The 22753-nt window shown below is 44.7% G+C and overlaps 1 protein-coding gene across 1 annotated transcript in view; it reads left to right on the top strand.

The window, feature by feature from the left end:
• Positions 1-10633, top strand: part of LOC146839289 (uncharacterized) — a 53071-nt gene extending 42438 nt beyond the window's left edge. The window contains exon 3 of the mRNA XM_085651317.1: positions 8847-10633. Within this exon, the coding sequence (XP_085507443.1) occupies positions 8847-10192 (1346 nt within the window). The 3' untranslated portion in view covers positions 10193-10633. The remainder of the gene's footprint in view (positions 1-8846) is intronic.
• The last annotated feature ends 12120 nt before the right edge of the window (positions 10634-22753 follow it).

Raw genomic sequence — 22753 nt, 5'->3', positions numbered from 1 at the left:
GCTAGAGATAAAGGACGGACTAATGCAAAACGGAAATGGAAAGGAGACTAACAGTGCTGAACAGCTAGTGCGCGTTGCATACAAGTTGTTGGAAACTAAAACACCGGGATTGCTAATGGCAAATAATTAAAAATTTGCTAACATTCGTGACAAGAATTTTCAATTCTATTAAGGACAAGGAGGCGAGGATTATGCTTTCTCATTTCTTTACTAGAAATGCTCAGCAGCCAATAAAAACACAGTATATGAAATGAAAAAACTACAATACCCATAAACACCAGGGTATGACGTATAACCATAGAGTCCACAGTATATAAGGTATTATGGCAAGTACAACATCCTCTTTCTTTGGTGAGGAGAACAGTTCAAATAGAAGGAAACAGATGAAGAGTCACGATGACCAACAGGAGGGACCACCATCAGAAGCCGCAGGAGTCCATAAGGCAAAACGCACAGCACTGGAAGGCGACAGGACTCTGGTAGCCAAAAGCCATTGGATGCAGATGAAACCAAAAGATGCAGTAAGATTGTCACTTCGGGTCAGAACCTGAAAAGAGACAGACTGCCGTAAAATACATCCAATATAATAAAATGTAACAAGGGGGGGGAAAAATATCAGAGAGCAATACAACATCAGAAGATATATAGTACATATGCAAACATCCGTATAAATGCAAATTAATACATCAGAAGAAACAAAATGGGTGGGATAATCCTCGCCTCCTTGTCCTTAATAGAATTGAAAATTCTTGTCACGAATGTTAGCAAATTTTTAATTCTATGTCAGGACAGGAGGCTCCTATTATGCTTGTTCAAAGCTTATCCACCACTACTGAGGCAACATGATCAATAGGTTTATAATAAAAAGCCTTAAACATGGAATCAGAAGACCAATCTGCGGCCTTCATAATGTCAGACAAAGTCACACCCAAGGAAAAAGCTTTAGAAGCCATAGCTCCTCGTGCTGAATGAGCACCAAAAATAGACACATCAATGCCGGCTTCCGACATAAGCCAGCGCACCCAACGAGCTAAAGTAGCTGGGGTAACAGGACGAAAGGGTTTCTGCAAAGCAATCAACAGTTGACCCTGTAAATCAGAACGTAAAGAAGCAGTACATACCTCATAATCCTTGACACATTGGACCACACAAAGGTTGGGATGGAGAGGAAAAGAAGGATAGGATATCAATGAAGTATTCGTCTTGGTACGACGAGAAAGTCGAAAAGTGACACACTCAGGAGTAAAACAACGACCAGCCAAATCTAAGGCCCGAACATCAGAGACCCGTCTGCAAGAGACAAGGCATAGCAACATGGTCAGTTTGGCTGACAAGGGGGAGTCGTCAGGCGAATACCCTTGAGCAATTTAGTAATCAAAGGGTGTTCACCAGCAGGTTTACCTTCAAGAGGAGTATGGCCTGCCGAAATGGCAGAACGGAAGTTGTTAACAGTCCGATAAGCTAAGCCTGAAGAGGCAAGAGAAGCTAAAAAATTATTAATTAGAGAGACATCCGCTGAAGCGGGATCAGCTTCCCGTTGAACACACCAATCACACCATCGTTTCCAAGAACCTGCGTAGCGTTTGTGAGTGTTGGGTGCCCAAGATCCACTGATAAATTTGCAAGCGTCGCTTGAAAGGCCTGGGACCGACCAACGGTCCCCGAAAGTCGCCAAGCCAGAAGACGGAGAGAGCCTGACTGGATTAGGGGATGCGGATTCCCGAGAGGGTCCAGCAACAGATTCCACTTCTGGGGAAGAAGGATCGGCACCGCACAACACATTTCCAGAAGAACTGGGAACCAAGCCTGAGCCCTCAACAGAGGAGCAATCAGAATCAGCTCTGACTGAAATCGCTTTGTGCGAGCCAGGACTCTCGGAATCATCATGAACGGAGGAAAAGCATAGCACAGAAGGGCAGGCCAGGTCTGGAGAAATGCGTCCGTGGCCAGAGCCTCCGGATCCGGTCTCCAACTGAAGAATCGGGGAAGTTGCGCGTTGAGGCGAGAGGCAAAGAGATCGATGTGACTCTGCCCCCAAAACCGACGGAGGGAACGAAAGATGCGAGGATGAAGTCTCTAGTCGCTGAAATCCCGAAGGTGACGTGAATGCCAATCCGCAATCAGATTGTTGCGGCCCGGAAGATATTCTGCAATAACAGTGATCTTCCTTTGCAGACAAAAATGCCAAAAATCTTTGGCAATCTCCGCTAAGAGCTTGGACCTCGTGCCGCCCAACTTGTTGACATAACGAACCGCGGACACATTGTCCATGCGGAGAAGAATGCAACAATTGGCTTGAAGAGGCGTGAAGCAACGAATCGCAAAGGATCCCGCCAGGAGTTCCAGACAATTGATGTGAAAAGACAACTCCTGCGGGGACCAACGATCCCCCGTTGAAATTGGACCGCACCGGGCTCCCCAGCCCCACCGGCTGGCATCGGACTCGATCACTATCCTCCGGGGAAGAACCAAACAGGGCTCGTCCATTCCAGGCCTCCATGTGGTCCAGCCACCACTGCATCTCGCACCTCGCCTCTTCTGACAGAGGAATCTGATCTGAATAGCGAAGACCCTGCTGAAGATGACGGATCTTCAACCGTTGTAATGCCCTGTAATGCAGAGGACCTGGAAAAATCGCCTGAATTGAGGACGCCAATAGACCGACTACACGAGCTATAGATCTCAATGACACAATCCGTTTGGAGATAATCGATACCAACTCCTGTTTGATATAACAAATCTTCTGAGAGGGTAACAGAAGCTGACAGGTCAGAGAATTGACCTGGAAACCTAGAAACTCCATCACCTGAGAAGGAAGGAGGACAGATTTCTGCGGGTTCACAAGAAACCCTAAGGATTGGAGAAGATCGATCGTCCAATCGAGATGCAGGATCAATTTGTGAGGACAATCTGCCATGATCAGAATGTCGTCCAGATAGACAATCATGCGGAGACCCCGAGCGCGTAAGTGTTCCGCCACTGGCTTCAGAAGTTTTGTGAAGCACCAGGGTGCCGACGAGAGGCCGAACGGAAGGACTTGGTATTCGAACCAGTTTCCTTGCCACTGGAACTGAAGAAACCGCCGATGTGGCTTGAAGATTGGGATTGACAAATAGGCGTCTTTGAGATCGAGACGAACCATCCAATCTCCCGCTCGGAGAAGATCTCGCAAAAGATGGATTCCCTCCATCTTGAAATGTCGGTAAACCACTCCGCCGTTGAACTCCTTTAGATTGAGGACCAGGCGGGATCCGCCCCCTCATTTCAGAACTAGAAACACCGAACTCACAAACCCTCTTGGATGGCGGGTAGTTTGAAGAATAGCCCCTTTCGCAAGAAGGGAGACTATCTCCGATGAGATGATCTCCCGATCCTGAAGAGAAAAGATCAACGGGGTAGGAAGGAGAGGTTGAGGCATGGGCTGATAAAATTCTATTTTGTAGCCCTGAACAGTTTCGAGAATCCAAGCATCGCTGGAGATTAGTTGCCAATTGTGGAGAAAAAACTGGAGCCTTCCCCCCCAAAACCACATCGGAAAAAGGAATCAGCCTCACCTGAAGTATTGGAGTCGTGATGACCTCCTTGCTGTCCTCCGAAGCGACCCTTCCGGAACTGTCCCCTTCCCTTGCGGGAGGGATAGAAGTTTGAACGGGTGGTGAAGCCGGAATCCTGTCCACCGCCACTGTGGGACTGAAATCCTCGTTGAGAATTTTGCTGGGAACCGCGGCCGAACGAACGTCCCCTAAGACGCCCGGCCTTTGCAAAAACCGGCCGAAACGCCCGCCGCAGCGAGGCCTGGGCTTTGTCAAGGCCACTGAAAGTGGCCACAAAACTGGAAAGTTCTTTGAGGAATGGTTGACCAAATAAGAGCCCCTGAGCCAAGGGACCGGCCTCAGAAGAGGAGAGCTCCGCTAGCCTGGGGTCCAGGCGGAGAAGGATGGAGCGGCGTCTTTCGCATGAAAGCGCACAATTGTCATTACCCAATTGACATATGGCCCTCTGAGCCCATTGAATGAGTTCATCCGGGTTTACAAGAGCCGATGATTCTTTAGCTAGAACACCCAAATCCAACATTTTTGTGAGTGGGCCCAATAAATCTAATAATTTATCCTGGCAGGAGCGCCAAGATCTATCCAAACCTTTTTTGGGGTCTCTTGCGTACTTCTTCAGGTAGGTGACCATGGTAGGGTCGACCTCCGGAGTGTCGGCTAAATGATCTGCCAGATCAGGACGGGGACATTCAGATCTCATGCGGGCTCGGGCATCCTGAGGAAAAGGTTGGCGAATGTGGGATTGCACATAATCCGCCACCGCTGGTAAAGGTAGCCAAGAAGTGGAATGGGGATGCATAATTTCTGAAGGTTCAAATGTAAGAATGGGAGGAGTGGAAGGAGCGTCAACAAAATGCTCTTTGCGAGCCCTTTTTCGAGGAGGTAGTTCAAATTCAGACGAGGAGGAATGTGCATCATCAGGATCATGGTAGGATGAAAAAGAGGTCCCAGCCGACCCTTTAATAGAGGCCGTGTCCGAAGACAGTGTTTTAGCCAACCGCTGAAAATCAGACTTATGAGGATTGACAGGGGACTTTGACGCACGTGACGGTAACCAACCCTGCTGCTGTGCATAAAGAGACAAATGTCGCTTCAAAGGATTAATAGCGCGCACAAGCGCCTTATTCACGGAGTGTTGCACCCCTTGATCTAGTGCTTCCACCAATTCATGGTCCAAAGAGCCAGAAGGATCCTCCTCATAATAACAATCCTCTTCATAATATTCTTCCATCCTGACACAAAGTGTAACAGTATTCAATGCCCACAATAAAAATTAAATCAATAGTGGCCAAAGGCACAATGCAGGGGGGAGTGAAAAAACCCCACAGCAAGCCAAAGTGGAGATAAATCTGAACACTTAAGTAAACAAATTCAAATGTGGAGGGAGGGCTTGCTGTAAGCAAAAAACTAGCACTCTAGGCAATGCCTATGCACAATTATACAGCCCAAACGTTGTAAAATAGCAAAATGGGCGTAAAAGGGGGCAAATTCTGAGGCTGTGGGCTCTCGGCGCGAAGCGACCGCTCTGACAGGCGAGAAACACCTGTTTCAATCAACAAATATGGCCGTCGCGCATGCGCGGTAACGGCCGCCCAGTATTTCGAAAGACGGAGCACTCGCAGCACAAGCGCGAGTCTCCGAGCCCCTGTCTCCCTCTCCACAAACCGAGACGCGGGCGCAAGGCGCCCGGCAACGGGAGGTGAACCACACGCTCCCCGCACATCAAAGTACACGCGCGGCGAGCGAAGCGGAAAACAACAATGCGTGCAGAAAAAACTTCGTAACCATGGCAATAGAGCAACAATGAGCGTTACAATACATGAAACCTTGGCAGCGAAAAGCTACAGTATCAAACAGGTACACAATTGACTGTAAATGCATTGGAAAAGGAAATAAGCACTTAACTGGCTGCGGAGCAGCAAAGAAAGAGGATGTTGTACTTGCCATAATACCTTATATACTGTGGACTCTATGGTTATACGTCATACCCTGGTGTTTATGGGTATTGTAGTTTTTTCATTTCATATACTGTGTTTTTATTGGCTGCTGAGCATTTCTAGTAAAGAAATGAGAAAGCATAATCGGAGCCTCCTGTCCTGACATAGAATTGGTATGCATGGTGTAGTGAAACTGAAAAGTATAGGACAGGAAAAAATAACTAAAGCTGGCAAGTCTAGTGCTGTAGTACCTAGGAGAGCACTGCATCATAGGTGTATAGAAAGCTTATGGACAGCGATCACAACAGTACACTAATGGGAAAACAGCTGATCCTATGTACTCCAACCAGGCAACATGTGTGAACGAAAATATGTGTAAAAAATGTGAGAAAAACATGTGTGAAAAGAAGTAGATGAACTTCCCCCATTTTTTTGGTAAAAAACCTGAATATATACTAAAGGGTAATAACATTCTGCATGTTTTTTAAAAAGTCAGTATACACTGCGAATATTGGGAATAACACAAATACATGAATATACATATGAAGAAACGAGAAATAAGAGGTTCAGTTCACAAAAAGCAAATAAGTTCTATTTTGTCATTCAACCCACAAGGACTGTGGGTAACGGCACTCGTCTCAGTTCCAGTCAGTCATTTTTTTCCTCCTTCTTGTAGTGTCCACAGTTGGCATTTATAAACTACAACAGTTCCTTAATTGTGTTCGCATCTAAGTTGGTGAGTCCTCCTGTGTCTCATAGGGGAGACTTTTTGAGCATGTGTCCTTCTTGTGTACATTCACCGCTTCAGCACGTTTTTTAAATCATTTTGGATCGCACGCCTTGTGCACATGGGGACGTTCTATTGTGGCTTGAATCTGTCACTCGGAGTGTTTCCAGCCAGTCATGTGGTATTTCACAATTCTGCATGGTTTTAAAGACTTACGGTATTACACGTGATAACACATTGTTTGGAGATTTACTTAATATTCTTTCTGTTGAAGGAATCTGGTGATTTGGCCTGATGACTTTATTTCTTCTTTTTCGACAAATACATTTTTCAGAATTTTTTTACCTGCACATGTATAGAATAGACAGTGATGGTTACACATGTTTGGATATGTTCATATATGTTCTTGCAGTGTTCCCCTGACAAAGGTGTTTTGCACCGAAATGCATTGGGAAGCTTGAGATGTTGGTGTAACCTGTTACGAACTGAAAAGTTATACAAAGAAATAAAGCACAAGACAGTGTGTTTAACTGTCATTATTTGTTTGATGGACTCACTTTTCTGATCAATCATGTTCCTATATTTCAATTTCTGTTTATGTTGACCCAAAGGAATCTGTTGATATTCTGTAATGTGACTGCATGTATTTTGGAGAATACACTAATCATGTTATAATCTTTGATTCAAAATATTATCGTCTTTTAAAAAAAAATATATTAGCTTTTGTAAAAAAAACATTGTAAATTGTTCAGCACCATACTGGATATGTCAATAGTGCGCCCTTGCGCTCAAACAGTGTCTGTTTGAATTTTTTGCTTTATGTATTTCACAGAACAGCCATAAAAAAGTATTTCCGAATGCTGTAGAGGGGCTCAGCTCATGCTTGGGCACCATCTCACATAAAACCAAGCACTCTGCCTTCAGGATTGTCAAGGCCTGCCATAGGAGTGGCTTATAGGTTTATATGTGTCGGTATAAGGTAGTGATATAGGTAGCCTATACCACAGTAAGGGGTGCAAGCACACCCTTACCCAGGTTACAGTGGCAGATTTGTGGTGTCATTTTGGAGTGCTTCCCAGGGGACCCTGTACCCACAAAGGTACTGTGAGGCGGGTTTGAAGAAATATAAACTCCTTCTCAGGGGTCTCACTGATACTTAGTCCATTCAAACCAATAATAAAGAATTTGGCACAGAAGCTGAAATACAAAAGAACATTTTTATTAAACTCAAATGAGTGTGACTACGTCACCCAGAAGCCGCAGCAACTGAATGAGACAGTCTCAGAATGGTCTTACTTCACGTCTTATATACTCTTTATCCTGCCCCAGGCATGTAAGGGAGTTGTACCAATTACATTCCTAAACAAATGGAAAATCTGGAGGGTCAGCAGGTGAGTAGCCTTTGGGGTTTTAGCAGGATATGGGCAAAACATTATAATTACATAGTTCACAAAGGTTAATCTGATTTAGATGACACTGCAGGGCATGGCCAGACAAAGATCGATCAGGGAAATTGGCTTAGCGAGGTCAGTTTCAGGTGAAGAGGTCAGTTTCTTACAGTTCATGCAAGAGTCAGAAAGAAACCTAGTTAATGTATACATGGACTACGAAGGCCAGGCCACTTTGTTCGCCAGGCTACCTTCACAGGCCTACGTGAGGGGAACACAAAATGGTGGCACAATATAAAATGGAGTCATTCTCGAGAATTACAGAACCTCAGGTTGGGTCCAGAAGAGTGGTAAAGCCGCCCTGCTCTCCTTCACGGGTGGCTTGGTTTCCCTTGGGCAAAGAGACGCGATTCAAGCGGCCCCGAAGGGCTCCAAACTTGCAAGAGCGTGAGGAGCATTTCTTGTCCAGCATTGTCTCTGCTCTAGAGATGACCTCAAGAATGGCGCGGGGCCGTCCATAGAGGAGAACTGCTGGAAGACTCAAGCTCAATTACTGTTTAGCGTTTAGTAGCCCTACGTTTGGTTTCTAAATGCAGTCACTTCAACCACGTTCACTACAGTTACCATATGAAGTGTAATAGGAGCGCAGGTGCGCTGTGACCTACGTTTTCATAGTAATTTGTGTTTTTCTCTGTGAAACCTGCATTATTTGCACTAACGGCGTGATTTAAGTCATTTTGGTCTTGTTTGATGTACAATATAGAATTTATTTTTACATAATCCTGCGTGGATTCCCTTTTGTGGTTTACTCACTGTGTTGCTGCGCGAGTGTGTTGCACAAATGCTCTGCACATTGCCTCTTTAAACAAGCCTGACTGCCCTGCGCCAAGCTACCAGAGGGTGAGCGCAGGTTCTCTCAGGTGTGTATCCGACTTACCCTGACTAGAGTGGTGGATTCTGCCTGGCTTAGGTGCCTACTGCAGCCAACCAGAAGCCCCATGCCCAACAGTGGTTCTTATGAATCGCTTGATTTCCCAGCATGCTCCTGCTGCAGAACTAAGTCACCGCACTTTGTGTAGGAGGACTAGCCACCATTTGTCTCTCAAAGGGAAGTGTGACTCTTCTTCTTAGAACATACATTTTTTCCCCTGAATTGTAACTGTTCACCTCTCCATATTATAACAATGCAGCTTTTTCAAGAAATATATTCTTCATGGAACTTTTTTTTCTTTCTATTTTGCAGCACAACAATCACATCTAGAAAGTATGAATGGGATAGAGAGCCATAAAGGCTCCGGCGGCAAGATGAATTTTACTGAAAATATCTGCTTAAGAAAACGGCGCAGAATGCACATGAGGGAGAGACGCTTTGCTTGTAATGTGTGTGACAAAGGATTTATCAGTGAGACACTTCTTGTGAGGCACAGAAAAGTACACACCAGCCTCAGGCCATATCCCTGTGGAACGTGTAAAAAGTGTTTCACTCAAAAGGCAACTTTTTTACAGCATCAAAGAACACACACTGGAGAGAGGCCTTCTCACTGCACAGTGTGTTCCAAGTGCTTTGCTCATAAGAATGACCTTGTACGGCATCAAAGCGTACACACAGGAGAGAGGCCTCATCAACGCATACACACAGGAGAGAGGCCTTATCACCGCACAGTGTGTTCCAAGTGCTTTGCTCATAAGAAAGGCCTTGTACGGCATCAAAGCGTACACACAGGAGAGCAGCCTCATCAAAGCGTACACACAGGAGAGCAGCCTCATCAAAGCGTACACACAGGAGAGAGACCTCATCAAAGCGTACACACAGGAGAGAAGCCTCATCAAAGCGTACACACAGGAGAGCAACCTCATCAAAGCGTACACACAGGAGAGAAGCCTCATCAAAGCATACACACAGGAGAGAGACATCATCAAAGCGTACACACAGGAGAGAAGCCTCATCAAAGCGTACACACAGGAGAGAAGCCTCATCAAAGCGTACAAACAGGAGAGAAGCCTCATCAAAGCGTACAAACAGGAGAGAAGCCTCATCAAAGCGTACACACAGGAGAGAGGCCTCATCAAAGCGTACACACAGGAGAGAGGCCTCATCACTGTGCTGTATGTGCCAAGAGCTTCACTCTAAAGAAAATTTTTCATGAGCATCAACGCATACACACAGGAGAAAAGTCTTTTCGCTGCACCATGTGTGAGAAGAGCTTCAATCAAAAGGGAAATCTACGAATGCACCAACTAATACACACCGGAGAGAGACCTTATCACTGCACTGTGTGTTCAAAGCTCTTTTCTCAGAAGGGAGCCCTTGTACGGCATCAAAGAACACACACAGGAGAGAAGCCGTATCACTGCACTCTGTGTTCCAAGCGCTTTGCTGAAAAGGGATCCCTTGTACGGCATCAAAGAACACACAGTGGAGAGCGGCCTCATCACTGTACTGTGTGTGCAAAGAGCTTCACTCGAAAAAAAAATCTTCATGAGCATCAACACCTACACACAGGAGAAAAGCCTTATCACTGCACCATGTGTGAGAAGAGCTTCAGTCAAAAGGCAAATCTACGAAAGCACAAATGTAATACACACTGACTAGACGCTGTCATCTTCCTGCCGAGAATCCAGCTCAAGTGTTTCTGACTCCCCTTGCGGGTTGTTGGGGGATCGAGTACAGGGAAAGAGATGCCAACCGCTCTCATTCTAAGGTATGGAGCTGATTAGAACCTAGAGAAACCTTTGGCAGATTCTTGGCAAAACTAAACTATAGCTGAAACAGCACCTGCTTCTTCCCTCGTACTAGACCTAGGTTAGGTACACTGGGGTAGGCGTATTTTAGAAGCACCAGTTGAGTATTTTAGCCTGTGTTATTTATATATGTATTTTTATATATGTCATAGCAACAGACAATTACAGTATTATTTTATATTACTGTTTATGCTGTACGCATTATGCTTCGCAGTCTGTCTAACGATTGTAGCAGTTCACATCTCTTGCATGAGAAATAAGACTGTTCAATAAACCCTTTTATTGAAACGTCCGTCTCTCTATTTCTATGCAACTCTGTAGAAACGAAGCATGCACGATTGACTGAGTGAAACTGTTATCTATTGTTTCCATGACTCTGAAGATATCGTTTTGATTCTAGGTGAAACAAAGTCGTCATGTTTATGAGGTTGTTATAACCTTCTGGAATTTTCCCTCCTTTTCCTGATCCTCTTTCCTTTCCTCTTGGTATAGCCCTCCCTCTCCCCTCCTTGTCACTTACCATTGGTTCCGCCCAGCCTAGAGGGCACATTAGAATGTTGGCGAAGTTGTTCTGTGGAGAGCAGGGAACTGACATGGAATAAACAGCTTGTCACCACGCACTGTATGGGCCTCAGATTTTACATTTTTGGCGACGATTTTTGCTGTGCAGGGGACAGCGTCAGTTTTCCCCCCCTGGCCTGCCAGGCATCTTCGGTCTTCTTGAAGGTCTCCCTTGCGCCACCTCAAGGACCTCTTTCGTCTCGCTGCTTGCCTTCTTCCTCCTGAGGCAGTGTCTGTGGAGTCAGCGTCCTATCCAGATCAAGTCTTCAGTGTAGTGTCCCGCCAGTGCTTCGGTGACAAGACAGCGTTTTCTTCCAGCGCAGCGTCTCTCTCAGCGCATGGGCATCGGCGAGAGGATAGTGTTTCTTCAAACACGTCTTCTATCCTCCAGCGAAGTGTCCTGCATGGCACATGTTCAGCGGTGAGAGAACAGCGTTTCCTCAAGCGTTGTGTCCCGTATACGCATGTGCTTTAGAAGGAGGTCAGTGTTATTTCAATATTTCGCTACCTTTCGCTGCACGGCGGGTGAGCAGTGTTCTGTTCTGTTTGGTGTGGTGGCTGCATGCCGGGAAAATCGTCCTGTGCCTAAGCTGGCTTGAGGATCTTCTGAATGTCGTTAGGCGTTCCTTGAGTGATTCTCCGGCCCGGTCAGCACTATATGAGCAGCCTTCATTTGCAGTGCGAGGTTTATGGTGGAGTTACAACGCTACGCATCGGTGAGGTTGTTTTTTCTTTGTTCTAGTCCTCAAGTACCAGCGTTGGTGGCGTTTTCTTTATTCGCTTCAACTTTTGCATGAGCTTCCTTTCACAAGACTTGTTGCTTGAGGGTGGGGTTTTTTCTTCATGCTGGTTCTTCATGCGCCTATGTTTTTTGGAGCCCTGGTTCAATCTTCTTTCTTCTAGTGCTTTCTTGCTCCAGTTGTCAAGTTTCTTTCATCAAGACAAGTTTTGTTTCAGTTATTTCACTGTTTCACGCTGACAGGCACAGCTTGCCTACAGTTTCATTGTACAATCAGTAAATTTCTTCAGTTTTGTCCATCAGCTTTAATATTGGAAGTTGCATTTTTTTCATATTTAAATTCTCTTGTATGCATATTAAATTTCGTTTTTCTTTAGTTTAATTCTTGCAATTTTACAGTCATGTCTGTCACAAATGAGTCAACCTCCTCCATTTTTGAATGACGATGGTGATCCTGAAATTCCTTGGGACAGATGGGTTAAAATGCTACACTCCTATTTAATAGCAATTGGTGGGGAGAAGTTTTCTTCGGTAAGAAAACAGCATATCCTCCTGCACAACTTGGGTACTCAAGCGAGAAAAGTTTATAAGGATCTTGCTGATGAGGGAGATGGTGGTGAAGGGGATGATGATGTTTTTACCTCTACTTTAATGAAATTGGGGTCCCATTTCAAGGACAAAATTAATGTGGTGTTAGAAAGACACAAGTTTTTTAAAAGGGTACAAGGGAAAAATGAGAAAGTTACATCGTATATTGCAGCTTTGAGAGGTCTTTCAGCAACTTGTGATTTTGGTGCACTGTCGGATTCCCTTATTAGGTATCAATTAGTTCGCTGTACCAATGACCACAAAGTGCAAGAGAGACTTCTAACCCAAAATCCTGATTTGGAGGAGGCTGTAAGCATTGCTAAAGGTATCGAGCATACTGCTTTTTGTGTCAAAGAGATGAAAACTAGTAAAGATTCCTCCCAGGATGAAAAACAAGTAAATGAGATTAAAGAAGATGAGGATGTTTTAAAGGTATCTGATATTCACGCTGTAAACAAATCTAAAGTTAAAGACAATTTTAAATGTTTTCGTTGCGGCAATGGTAATCATCTTGCTAATTTTCCCAGGTGCCCAGCAAGAGGAGTATGTTGTAGGAAGTGCAATAAAATAGGTCACTTTTCTAAAATGTGCAATTCAAAAGAGGTTAAGAGTGAAGTACATTTGATACATGAGGAGCAGGTTACTGTTCCTAGGGTCAATAAGTTTATTTTTCAAGTGCGTGACCAAGAGTTGGATGGTATAGTTAACTATCCTATTTGTGAGATACTTTTAGATGACAAGAAAATTAATGCATATGCGGATTCTTGTTCTCCGTATACTCTAATTGATGGAGAAACATTTAACACAATGTTCCATAAAAGTGCGTATACACTGGAGAAACCAGATGTATACCCTGGGGGGTATAATAAGGAACCCATACCACTAAGAGGCATGGTGAGAATGTGCATCAAGTTCAAAGATAGATGTACTTATGGCAAGGTGTATATTACTGAAAAAGGGAGCAACCTACTGGGATGGAAGCACCAAAAAGATTTGGGGATCATTCTTGACCCGAACAACAAAGAACACGTTTTACTTGTGGACAGATCTTTAACTGGTGGGGGCATATGTGAGGAATTCCCCGAAGTATTTTCTGACCAGTTAGGAGTATTAAACAATTACGAACACAGGATAAGACTAAAAAATGATGCGGTACCTATTGCACACAAAACTAGATCTGTGCCTTTGCTTTTGCGAGAGCCTCTTGAAAAAGAACTTGAGAAGTTGGTGAAGCAAGGTATCATACAGATTGTTGAAAGCTCTGGTTGGCCCCCATTGTGATCATGTCAAAGAAAAGCAGCCAAGACATCCGCATGTGTGTAGACCATAGGAGTTTGAATTCTAGCACATGGGTGGATAGGTTCCCACTCCCTAAAATTAATGAAATGTTATCGGTCATAAATGGTGCTAAAATTTTTTTCGGTCTTAGATCTTACATCTGCTTATTATCAAGTACCTTTACACCCTGACTCTCAATCCTTAACCGCGTTCACCACTCCGTTTGGCACATACAAATTTCTGAGGTTGCCATTTGGTTTGGCTTCTGCCTCATCTGCCTTCCAGAGAATAATGCAACACATTTTGGCAGACATAGATAAGGCCGTATGTTTTCAGGACGATATTCTTATCCATGGTTCTAGTGAAATGGAACATGATACCAATCTGAGAAAGGTGTGCAGCAAACTGAGAGAAGCAGGCCTTACTATTAAAAAAAACAAGTGCAAAATTGGGGTAGCCTCAGTTGATTTTCTAGGACACACACTTTCAAGCGAAGGGATCAAACCAAAAATGGATTTAGTAGAGGCTGTAGTAAAAGCTCCTGTTCCAACGAACAAGGAGGAAATCAAATCGTTCCTGGGTTTAGCAGAGTACATGTCTAAGTTTGTTAAAATTTCTCAGATTTAGTACAATCCATAAGAGACCTGTTGAAAAAGGATGTAAAGTATGTATGGTTACCCATTCATGACCAAGCATTTTCTAATATTAAAAGAGTGATAGTTTCGGCTCCCTGCATAGGTAGTACAAAAGACATTATTTTAACCACAGATGCCAGCAACAGGGGCATTGGAGCCACACTTTCACAAATTCAGAATGGCTAGGAAAAAATAATAGCCTTCGCCTCAAGAACTCTAAAGGAGGCAGAAAACAATTATTCTACTATTGAAAAAGAAGCCCTTTCGTGTTTTTGGGCCACGAATCACTTTAAATATTTTCTGTGGGGTCTTCCGTTCAAATTAAAGACTGATCGCAAACCATTAGTTGCTTTGTTTTCATCAAAAGACATTGAAAAGACTACACCTAGAATCGGTAAATGGTTAGTTTCTTTACAAAATTTCAATTACTCTATAGAGTATGTGCCTGGGAGTAAAAATCTTGTTGCGGATTTTCTCTCTCGCCTCCCCATTGACACGCCCGATGAATGTAGCGTTGAGGATTTGGAGGTTCCGCAATTCTTGAGGATGAATGGAACTTTTCTTGTAAAGAGGATGCCACACTTAATGCTGTAAGTGAATTAATCAAGAAGGGTTGGCCCAGTAAGTGTTGAAATCTTCCCAGCAAGTTGCAGCCTTATTGGAATGTAAGAGAAGAATTATCTATTGTGGGTACTAATATTTATAAGGCTGAGAAGATTATACCTCCTGAGGTCCTCAGAAAACGCATTTGTGATTTAGTTCACGAAGGCCATTTGGGCAGGAGCCTAACTAAAAGCAAACTACGCTCAGGATATTAGTTTCATGGAATGGACACCCATATCGAAGAACTAGTCAAGGGATGTCATGCATGTGGCATAAGTGATAAAACCAAATGCACAAGAAGAACTCCTCTTGTTCAAGTTCCCATTAAAGCATGGTAAAAATGGGGTCTCGATATTATAGGACCATTACAGGTATCAGGTCTACAAGAGATTTTTTTTGGTTTTGGTGGATTATTTTTCAAAAGGATTACCCTCAAATTTGTTAATAAAATAGACACCAAGGCCATTAAAATTTTTCTATCTGACACATTTGCTTGTGAAGGTATACCACATACTCTCATTACCGACAATGGGATTCAGTTTGTTTCGGAAGAGATGAAAGAGTTTTGGGTTAGTTTAGCCATAAAGCATGTTTCCACCCCGTTGTATTGTCCACGCGCAAATGAGTTGGTCGAACGCTGCAACAGAATGATAAAGGATGCTTTGCAGTTAGCCATAGCTTCTCACAAACCCATAATTCAATCCATCAAAGACATGATTTGGTCGCATGCCATTACCCCAAACAGTGTAACAGGCTATTCCCCTTTTTGTCTTTTAAGAGGACGAAAACCGGGATCCAAACTTACGCCTAACTGGTTATTTGAGGTTAATTCTTTTGTGTGTGATAAGCAAATTACTCAAGAGAGGATACGGTGCCATCAGAATAGGTACAAACAACAGTACGACGTAAGATGGGAAGCCAAGCCATATGAGTGGAAAGTTGGCCAAGAAGCCTGGGTGAAGAAACCTATCTCTGGTGCTAATAGGTACAACAAGTTCTATGGTCCGGAAAAGATTAGCGATGTTGGTAAGAACACGGTTATCATGGCAGATGGTAAGAAATGGAGCATGGACAGACCGGGCCGGAGAATCACTCAAGGAACGCCTAACGACATTCAGAAGATCCTCAAGCCAGCTTAGGCACAGGACGATTTTCCCGGCATGCAGCCACCACACCAAACAGAACAGAACACTGCTCACCCACCGTGCAGCGAAAGGTAGCGAATTCTTGGAATAACACTGACTTCCTGCTAAAGCACATGCGTATACGTGACACAACACTTGAGGAAACGCTGTTCTCTCACCGCTGAACATGCGCCATGCAGGACACTTCGCTGGAGGATAAAAGACGTGTTTAAAGAAACACTATCCTCTCGCCGATGCCCATGCACTGTGAGAGACACTGCGCTAGAAGAAAACGCTGTCTTGTCACCGAAGCACTGGCGGGACACTACACTGAAGACTTGATCTGGGTAGGACGCTGACTCCACAGACACTGCCTCAGGAGAAAGAAGGCAAGCAGCGAGACGAAAGAGGTCCTTGAGGTGGCGGAAAGGAGAGCTTTAAGAAGACCGAAGATGCCTGGCAGGCCAGGGGGGAAAACTGACGCTGTCCCCTACACAGCAAAAATCGTTGCCAAAAATGTAAAAAGTGAAGTCTACACAGTGCATGATGACACAAGCCGTTTATTCCATGTCAGTTCCCTGCTCTCCACAGAACAATTTCGCCAGCATTCTAATGTGCCCTCTAGGACGGGCGGAACCAAAGGTAAGTGACAAGGAGGGGAGAGGGAGGGCTATACCAAGAGGAAAGAAAAGAGGATCAGGAAAAGGAGGGAACATTGCAGAAGGTTATAACAAATCCCTTCTTGTTTATTCGAGAAAGTTTCTAGTGACCTCTGAGTTAGCTGGCAGACACACAATTAAGTTTAATATACTCGATAGAGACATACTGACCTCCGTCATATGTCAAATTTATAGTGTATATTATTCCAATGCGCAGAGCCTATTGGGAAAATAGGAACTACACTACACTCCTGCTGGTGCTTGCTGACTCTTCATGCTTCTGTGCATTTTTACCATTGGTGCAGCAGGTGCAGTGGCACGGGGCCCAGGACTGTGAGGGTCCCGTTGAACCTTGTAAATTACTTTTATATCAGCAGCCCAACAACAGTCAAATAGATGATTTTCTTTGCTTACACCTGAGCTCATGGCATCCTAGTCTTTCCAAAAATATGCATAAACCCGAGCTGGGCATTCCTGCTAGCACTGATGGGGGGCTGTACATTTTGGAAGGAGAGACGATCTCTCTGCACCATACTCAGATAAAATGATCATTATTCCGAGTCACTGCAGTGCCGACGCCTGAGCAGCAGGAACCCTTCGTCTACCTCTTCTTGGTTCATGCTGGATTTCATTCTACCTAAAATAAGTTTCCCGTATGTTTCATTTAACAACACAGTTTGCTTCCTAAATGTAACGGCAAAGTTAGATTTTAGTGGGATGAACAGCACATAGGATTATACCTGCAAGTGTTTTGGAAATAGAAAACATACACACACACGTATCAACCCTTTTAATAATATCCACGCCCTATATTTATTATACTCCACTCCACGTGTTGATCTGTCAGTGAAAATGATACAATGGAAATCCTCCAGCAGGCGTAAGGTCAGAGGAGCAGGATGAACGAGTCCATACTGTAAGTACTCCTGAGTTTGCAAAGAGGAATCAAAAATAAGCGTGACATCCGGAGACGTCAAGGATGTGGCCCATTGTATCCAACGAGCATGCAAAGCTTTTGAATTGGGTACACTGGCTTTCGTCACTGCCTCCAGTGCAGGATACGGTGTAACAACCAACATGCGTTTCCCCTGCGACAGCGCTCGTTCCTTTAGAATCGCCATCTGCACCGCTGTCATAACTTTTTCCACAGAGGAAAATCGCATTTCAGCCGCAGTGTATAAGTGTGACTTAGGCACTGTGTCACCTTCATTAAACGTCATGTACGTGAAACCCACTGCTTCCGGCACAATTCTTATTACCAGGTTGGTGTGGTTGTCACAAGTCAGTAAGAATTTAGATGCATGTAGATCAGACTGTAAAGATTGCAGCCAGCAAGATTTGGTAAAAGTTGGTTGTATCAAGGCATAAAGCGGCTTGATACTCTGGGCATATTTGGGAATGAATGTACGCCCGAATTTCAGAAAACCCAGTAAGGGATTGTAGCTTCTTCAGAGTTGTAGGAGCGCGCAGCTGTGCACATTTCTCCAAGAAGTGAGGTGCTAAACCTCGACCTTCATTGTTGAGCTCAGCCCAGGAACAACACTGTGTACTCTGCAATGTGTGATTTTGCAAAGTTAAATTTGTAACCGAAGTCCGCAAACATGCATATGATGCGGTCAACGTGACACAGATGCGGCCATAATTCGTCGTCCGTGAGATAAATGTCATCAACATACGAGCACGCATCATGGGCGAGTCCCTCTAAAAGAGAGACTATGTGAGCGGCAAAGACGCCCGGGCTGTTCTTATAGTCCATGGCTAATCTTTTTTACTGTTTTTGTTTGCCGCCAGAAGTGAAAGCTGTCCATTGACTACTAATAGAGGACAGGTTATGGCTAAAAAAGTAATTGGATATGTCAAGTGTGCTCTTAACCCGTTTACGCATGAGTCTATCCACAAGGGCAGAACTGTGAGTATTCTGTACCGCGCAGGTCCGATAATGAGAGTTCAAATGTCGGTAATCCAAAACTAGGCGGTACGAGCCATCAGGCTTGGTCACAGTAAAAAGAGGATTATTCATCGGTGACACACATGTCTCAATTACACCTTGATATTCTAATTGTTCAAGGATTTCTGCAATGGGAGCTTTCGCTTCACGCCGCATGGGATATTGGGGTTGAGGCTGTGGCATAGACCGCAATGAAATCTCATGTCCGGGCGAAAGTTTGTCCCATCCACATTGAGTACAGTACAAAACCGGTGCAAGCACTTTAGGCCACTCTTCTGCAAAATTCAGCGCCAGCTCTTTCGGCACAATGTGTGCGAAACTCTGGAGGATCACCTCCTCCCCTCTCGGAGCGGCCAGAACGAAAGGTGGTGGCCAGTCTGCCTCCGCTAACAAAATGTCATATGTAGAGGTCAGATTTTCCCCAAAAATCCCTTTTATTTTACGTTGTATGTCACCTTCAATTTAAAGGACTACCTCATAGAGTCTGTCAGGGGGAGCCACTCTAGTGTCAGCTGTTTCTACAGTGATGAACTTGTCAGTTGCTGTCGCCTTCACATACGGCTGCAGTGCTTGCCGCACTACTGTAATTTCCGCCGCGCTGTCTAGCAGCGTCAGCGCCCATGTCAGGTTCCGAAGCTGTGTTCTCACTATCCGTGGCATACATCGCTGTTAAAGCGGCAACTTTCTTTTTCTGAAACTGGGGGCGTTGATGTTGAAAGTCGTCCTGCTTGCCTTTACTGTCCATCTGACGGGGCTGCTCACGACCTTGGGGGGGCACCCCGGCCTCTGCCGCGTTCTCTTCCACCAGTTTGAGAAACCGATGTTTCCTGCAAAGAACGAGGAGAACGTTGATCAGGAACCTGAAATCTATCTGGCGACTTAATACTAGCACGGCCGTGCAAATCATATGTGCGCTCAGTGGACACAGGTATTGGTGATGCAGGACGTAACCCCTGTTTCTGTTGCTGCTTTCCCTGTTTTTTACTTTTCCAATTCTCTTATGGAAGAACTGGATGGTCGTTTTTATTAGACTTCGCCGTCTAAGTTTGCTGCTGTGCTGGTGTTTTAGCAAAAGGGTTAAAACCCAAACTATTGCGGCCAATGGTCTTATAAGTCTCCGCAATGATTTTCGGTAACTGCCGGGGCTTATCGGCATCAGGGACATCGCGTAAAGCATTCGACACCTGGAAGTTTCGCATCCCCCTTAACATTAGCAAGGACGACATCGGAAACTACGTCAAACACTCCGAGTCTCATTCCCAATTTTACAGCCGCCTCCGGACCGTGTTGATCTTGAACACGTTTGATCACGGAGGGCAGGACAGACATAGACGGTGTGCCAAAGGACTTTGCATTGACTGTCGCAAATACTTTACCCCAGGTCTCACAATCGGCTACCTCTGGCACTAAGTCTTTCTGCAAACTAATGGTCAGATCCTGTGTTTCTCAACAGGAGTTGTTAGGAAATACTGCCTCCAGTTGGTCAAATTTCTCGGCAAGCCAAAAAGGTCATATCGTCCATATCTTGGGGGCGCTTGCCCATAACCGAATTCACCATGACGGGACTAATTTTAATCCCGGCCGGTCCAACTGGTTGCGCCACATTACCAGGTGGTCCCGCCTGGATGTTGCGTGAAACGTATTGCACTAAAGCCCGATGCACTCCGACTATGGAGGCAAAGAGTACACGTAACTCAGCTATAGTGACTGTCCGATAACGCGGCTGCGGTGTAAACCCGGTCAATACTGGCTTGTGGCCCCAGGAATGGACAAGGGTCCCAACCGAACCGCCGTTACCGAGTGGGGAAGGGCTCCATTAAACCAAACTTGATGCTGCCAAGCTGTGAGAGGAATTTACTGTGTGCTATATGGTGTATACACCTTAGGCACGGCTGTGTGAGTATAAACATGAAACGTACCACTGTCCGCATTTACTGCAGGAAAGGTAACCCATGAGTAGAAAAGCTCAAATGGGTATGCTGCTTCAGCACTCCCCACAAAAAGCACTGCCATGCCAAACGCCTGCAAATGATTGCGGACGGGCACCATACTATGCAGGGCGATATCAATATCACCCATCAGGACACAGTAGAGAAAAGACCATGCAAATGAATTGTAACACAAATGGGTAGTAATTCAAAGTACGAACCTTTTTGTTATAAGCACTACTCGAGAGTCTCAAATATAAGAACACATCATTAGGTGCGCCATGTTGCGGGGATTCTACTCATACACAGAACTGTGCTCAGAGACCCAAGACCTCAGTGAATTGTGGTGTACCAAAAAACTCACCTCAGTACCCTAACCGACTAGCATCAGTGTCTCTTTAGCTCTCCGTCCTATAGCAAAGTTACCAATGATCAGACAACCTGGAACATGCGACTTAGGATACTTTCAGGAATGGTGGGAATCAAGAACACACTCTCGTTTTGTTCTCATACCAGTCCACAACATGAGTAATTAGAGACACAGAAAAGTTTAAAATGTTTATTTTAACAACGTGCTCTAAGAGGCAGTATTTTTGCTAACATAAGCAGGCATATGATTAAAAATTATATGATTAGCATTGTTACAATTCCATAAAACACAAAGGAAGAAATCATATTATAATGATAGTGGAAACAGGTCCTATAGTACCTTGTGAACCACCCTCCCCTGCTAGGAACTAGTTTTTACAATACTAATAGAAGGTCTCTTAGGCTTGAATGGGGACCCCATACCTCCAAGATCAGCAGAAGTGAATCACATCAGGATCAGCAAAGCTCTCTCTCTCTCTGGAAAAGGATTTTCTCCAAGTGCCAAAAACATGCATGCAGTGCATTATTAAAGACCATAGAATTTCAATTAGCTGCAGCTGTGTTTGTGTTATGTCTAGAGCGGGGTCCGATCAACCTGAATAACAGCATACATTGTTATGGTGACCTTGAAGGCTTCTGCACACAGTTTACAGACCGAGGTCACAATGTAAGTCTAGGGATGTTCAAAACAAGCTGTTCTCATGCGCGGGAAAATCAAACAGCCTAACTTACAACAACAGATACTTGTAGTGTCTTGTGCAAAAAGCTGCAAAGTGGCAAAATGGCGTTTAACTTCTAATGAGCTTATGCTAACATAGCAATATGTGCAAGCAAAGCCCTGTCCATACTACACAACCCTGTCTCAAGACCCTGCTACGTGGAGCCGTATGTGTGGAAATGGGCATTTTCCCTCTCATCGTAAACAAATGCTTAGAATAGTGTTTGCCACAGGTCTTTGTAGCTGCACTCGTATGCTTGGGCAATTTCTTGGCACACATAGCCTTGGCTGCAGCGCACAGAGATCTTGCACTGCCGCACACAGAGGAAAAAAAATTAGAGCGGATATTGTTAATGGCTAGTTCAGTTGTTGAATGAAAATTCAATGAGCCGCACATTTCTTTCGGTGTACCATAGCAGGTTAGTAGGCTCCACTCATCCTCCACCGTTCCTCAAGCAGGTAGTTTGGAGCTTCCATTTATTTAAGGCAATTCCTGAAATAAAGAAATGGCTATATAGTCCAGAAACATCTTTCACACTCTCAGGAGATTCCTTTCTTTTCCTGCACCACTCCCTCGCTGCTGTTCCTTTCCTAACGCTCCCTGCCCCTTTCTTGGCTCTGCCGCTACTCTACCGCTGCAGTCGGAGGTGCCTGGAGGTGGGCTCTGTTGAGCATCTAACACATATGAGGACAGCGACTATTCCTCATAAATAACAAGCCTGCGTATTGAGCCCTCTTGAGTGGCGCAAACTCTTGAGTGGATGTGGTGAAGGTCTTACCATGGTTCAACAAGACCTTGCTGTGGCTTGGTTAGAGGCAGCATGTTTTGCTAAGAGGGTCACTCAAATGCAACACAGGAACCCAGTCCGATCAAGAATCTCTTATTCCCCAGGTACAGAGATGCAGGTTTTTCCAAGTCTCCCTGTACAACCGCCCGTTGTGGCTCCTGATAAATCTGTTTGTGCCTCATGTAGTCCAGCTGTCTGCTCTGAAGAGATTTTTTGGACCCACAAAAGTCCAAACCTACTTAACCCAGGTGCAGTTGCAATGTGTGGGTTTGCCAGACTGGGGCAGCAGGTTTCATTTCCTATTTGAGAGGAGAAAGCTTTATGGGCAGTGCTGTTAGTGAGAGAGGATAATCTCCTCTTGTGAACTGGAATAACTCTAGATCTGAATTTGAGAAGTTTTTTGATTGAAGATCAACCATGTTGTCAGCTGACCTCGTACTGCTGAAATCAAGACTTTCCGGCACATCTCA

Source organism: Triturus cristatus, chromosome 4_1 (assembly GCF_964204655.1).
Source record: "Triturus cristatus chromosome 4_1, aTriCri1.1, whole genome shotgun sequence".
In the NCBI taxonomy this organism is placed as follows: Eukaryota; Metazoa; Chordata; class Amphibia; order Caudata; family Salamandridae; genus Triturus; species Triturus cristatus.
The sequence above is the reverse complement of the archived record's forward strand: the minus strand, read 5'-3'. Positions and strand labels throughout refer to the sequence as shown.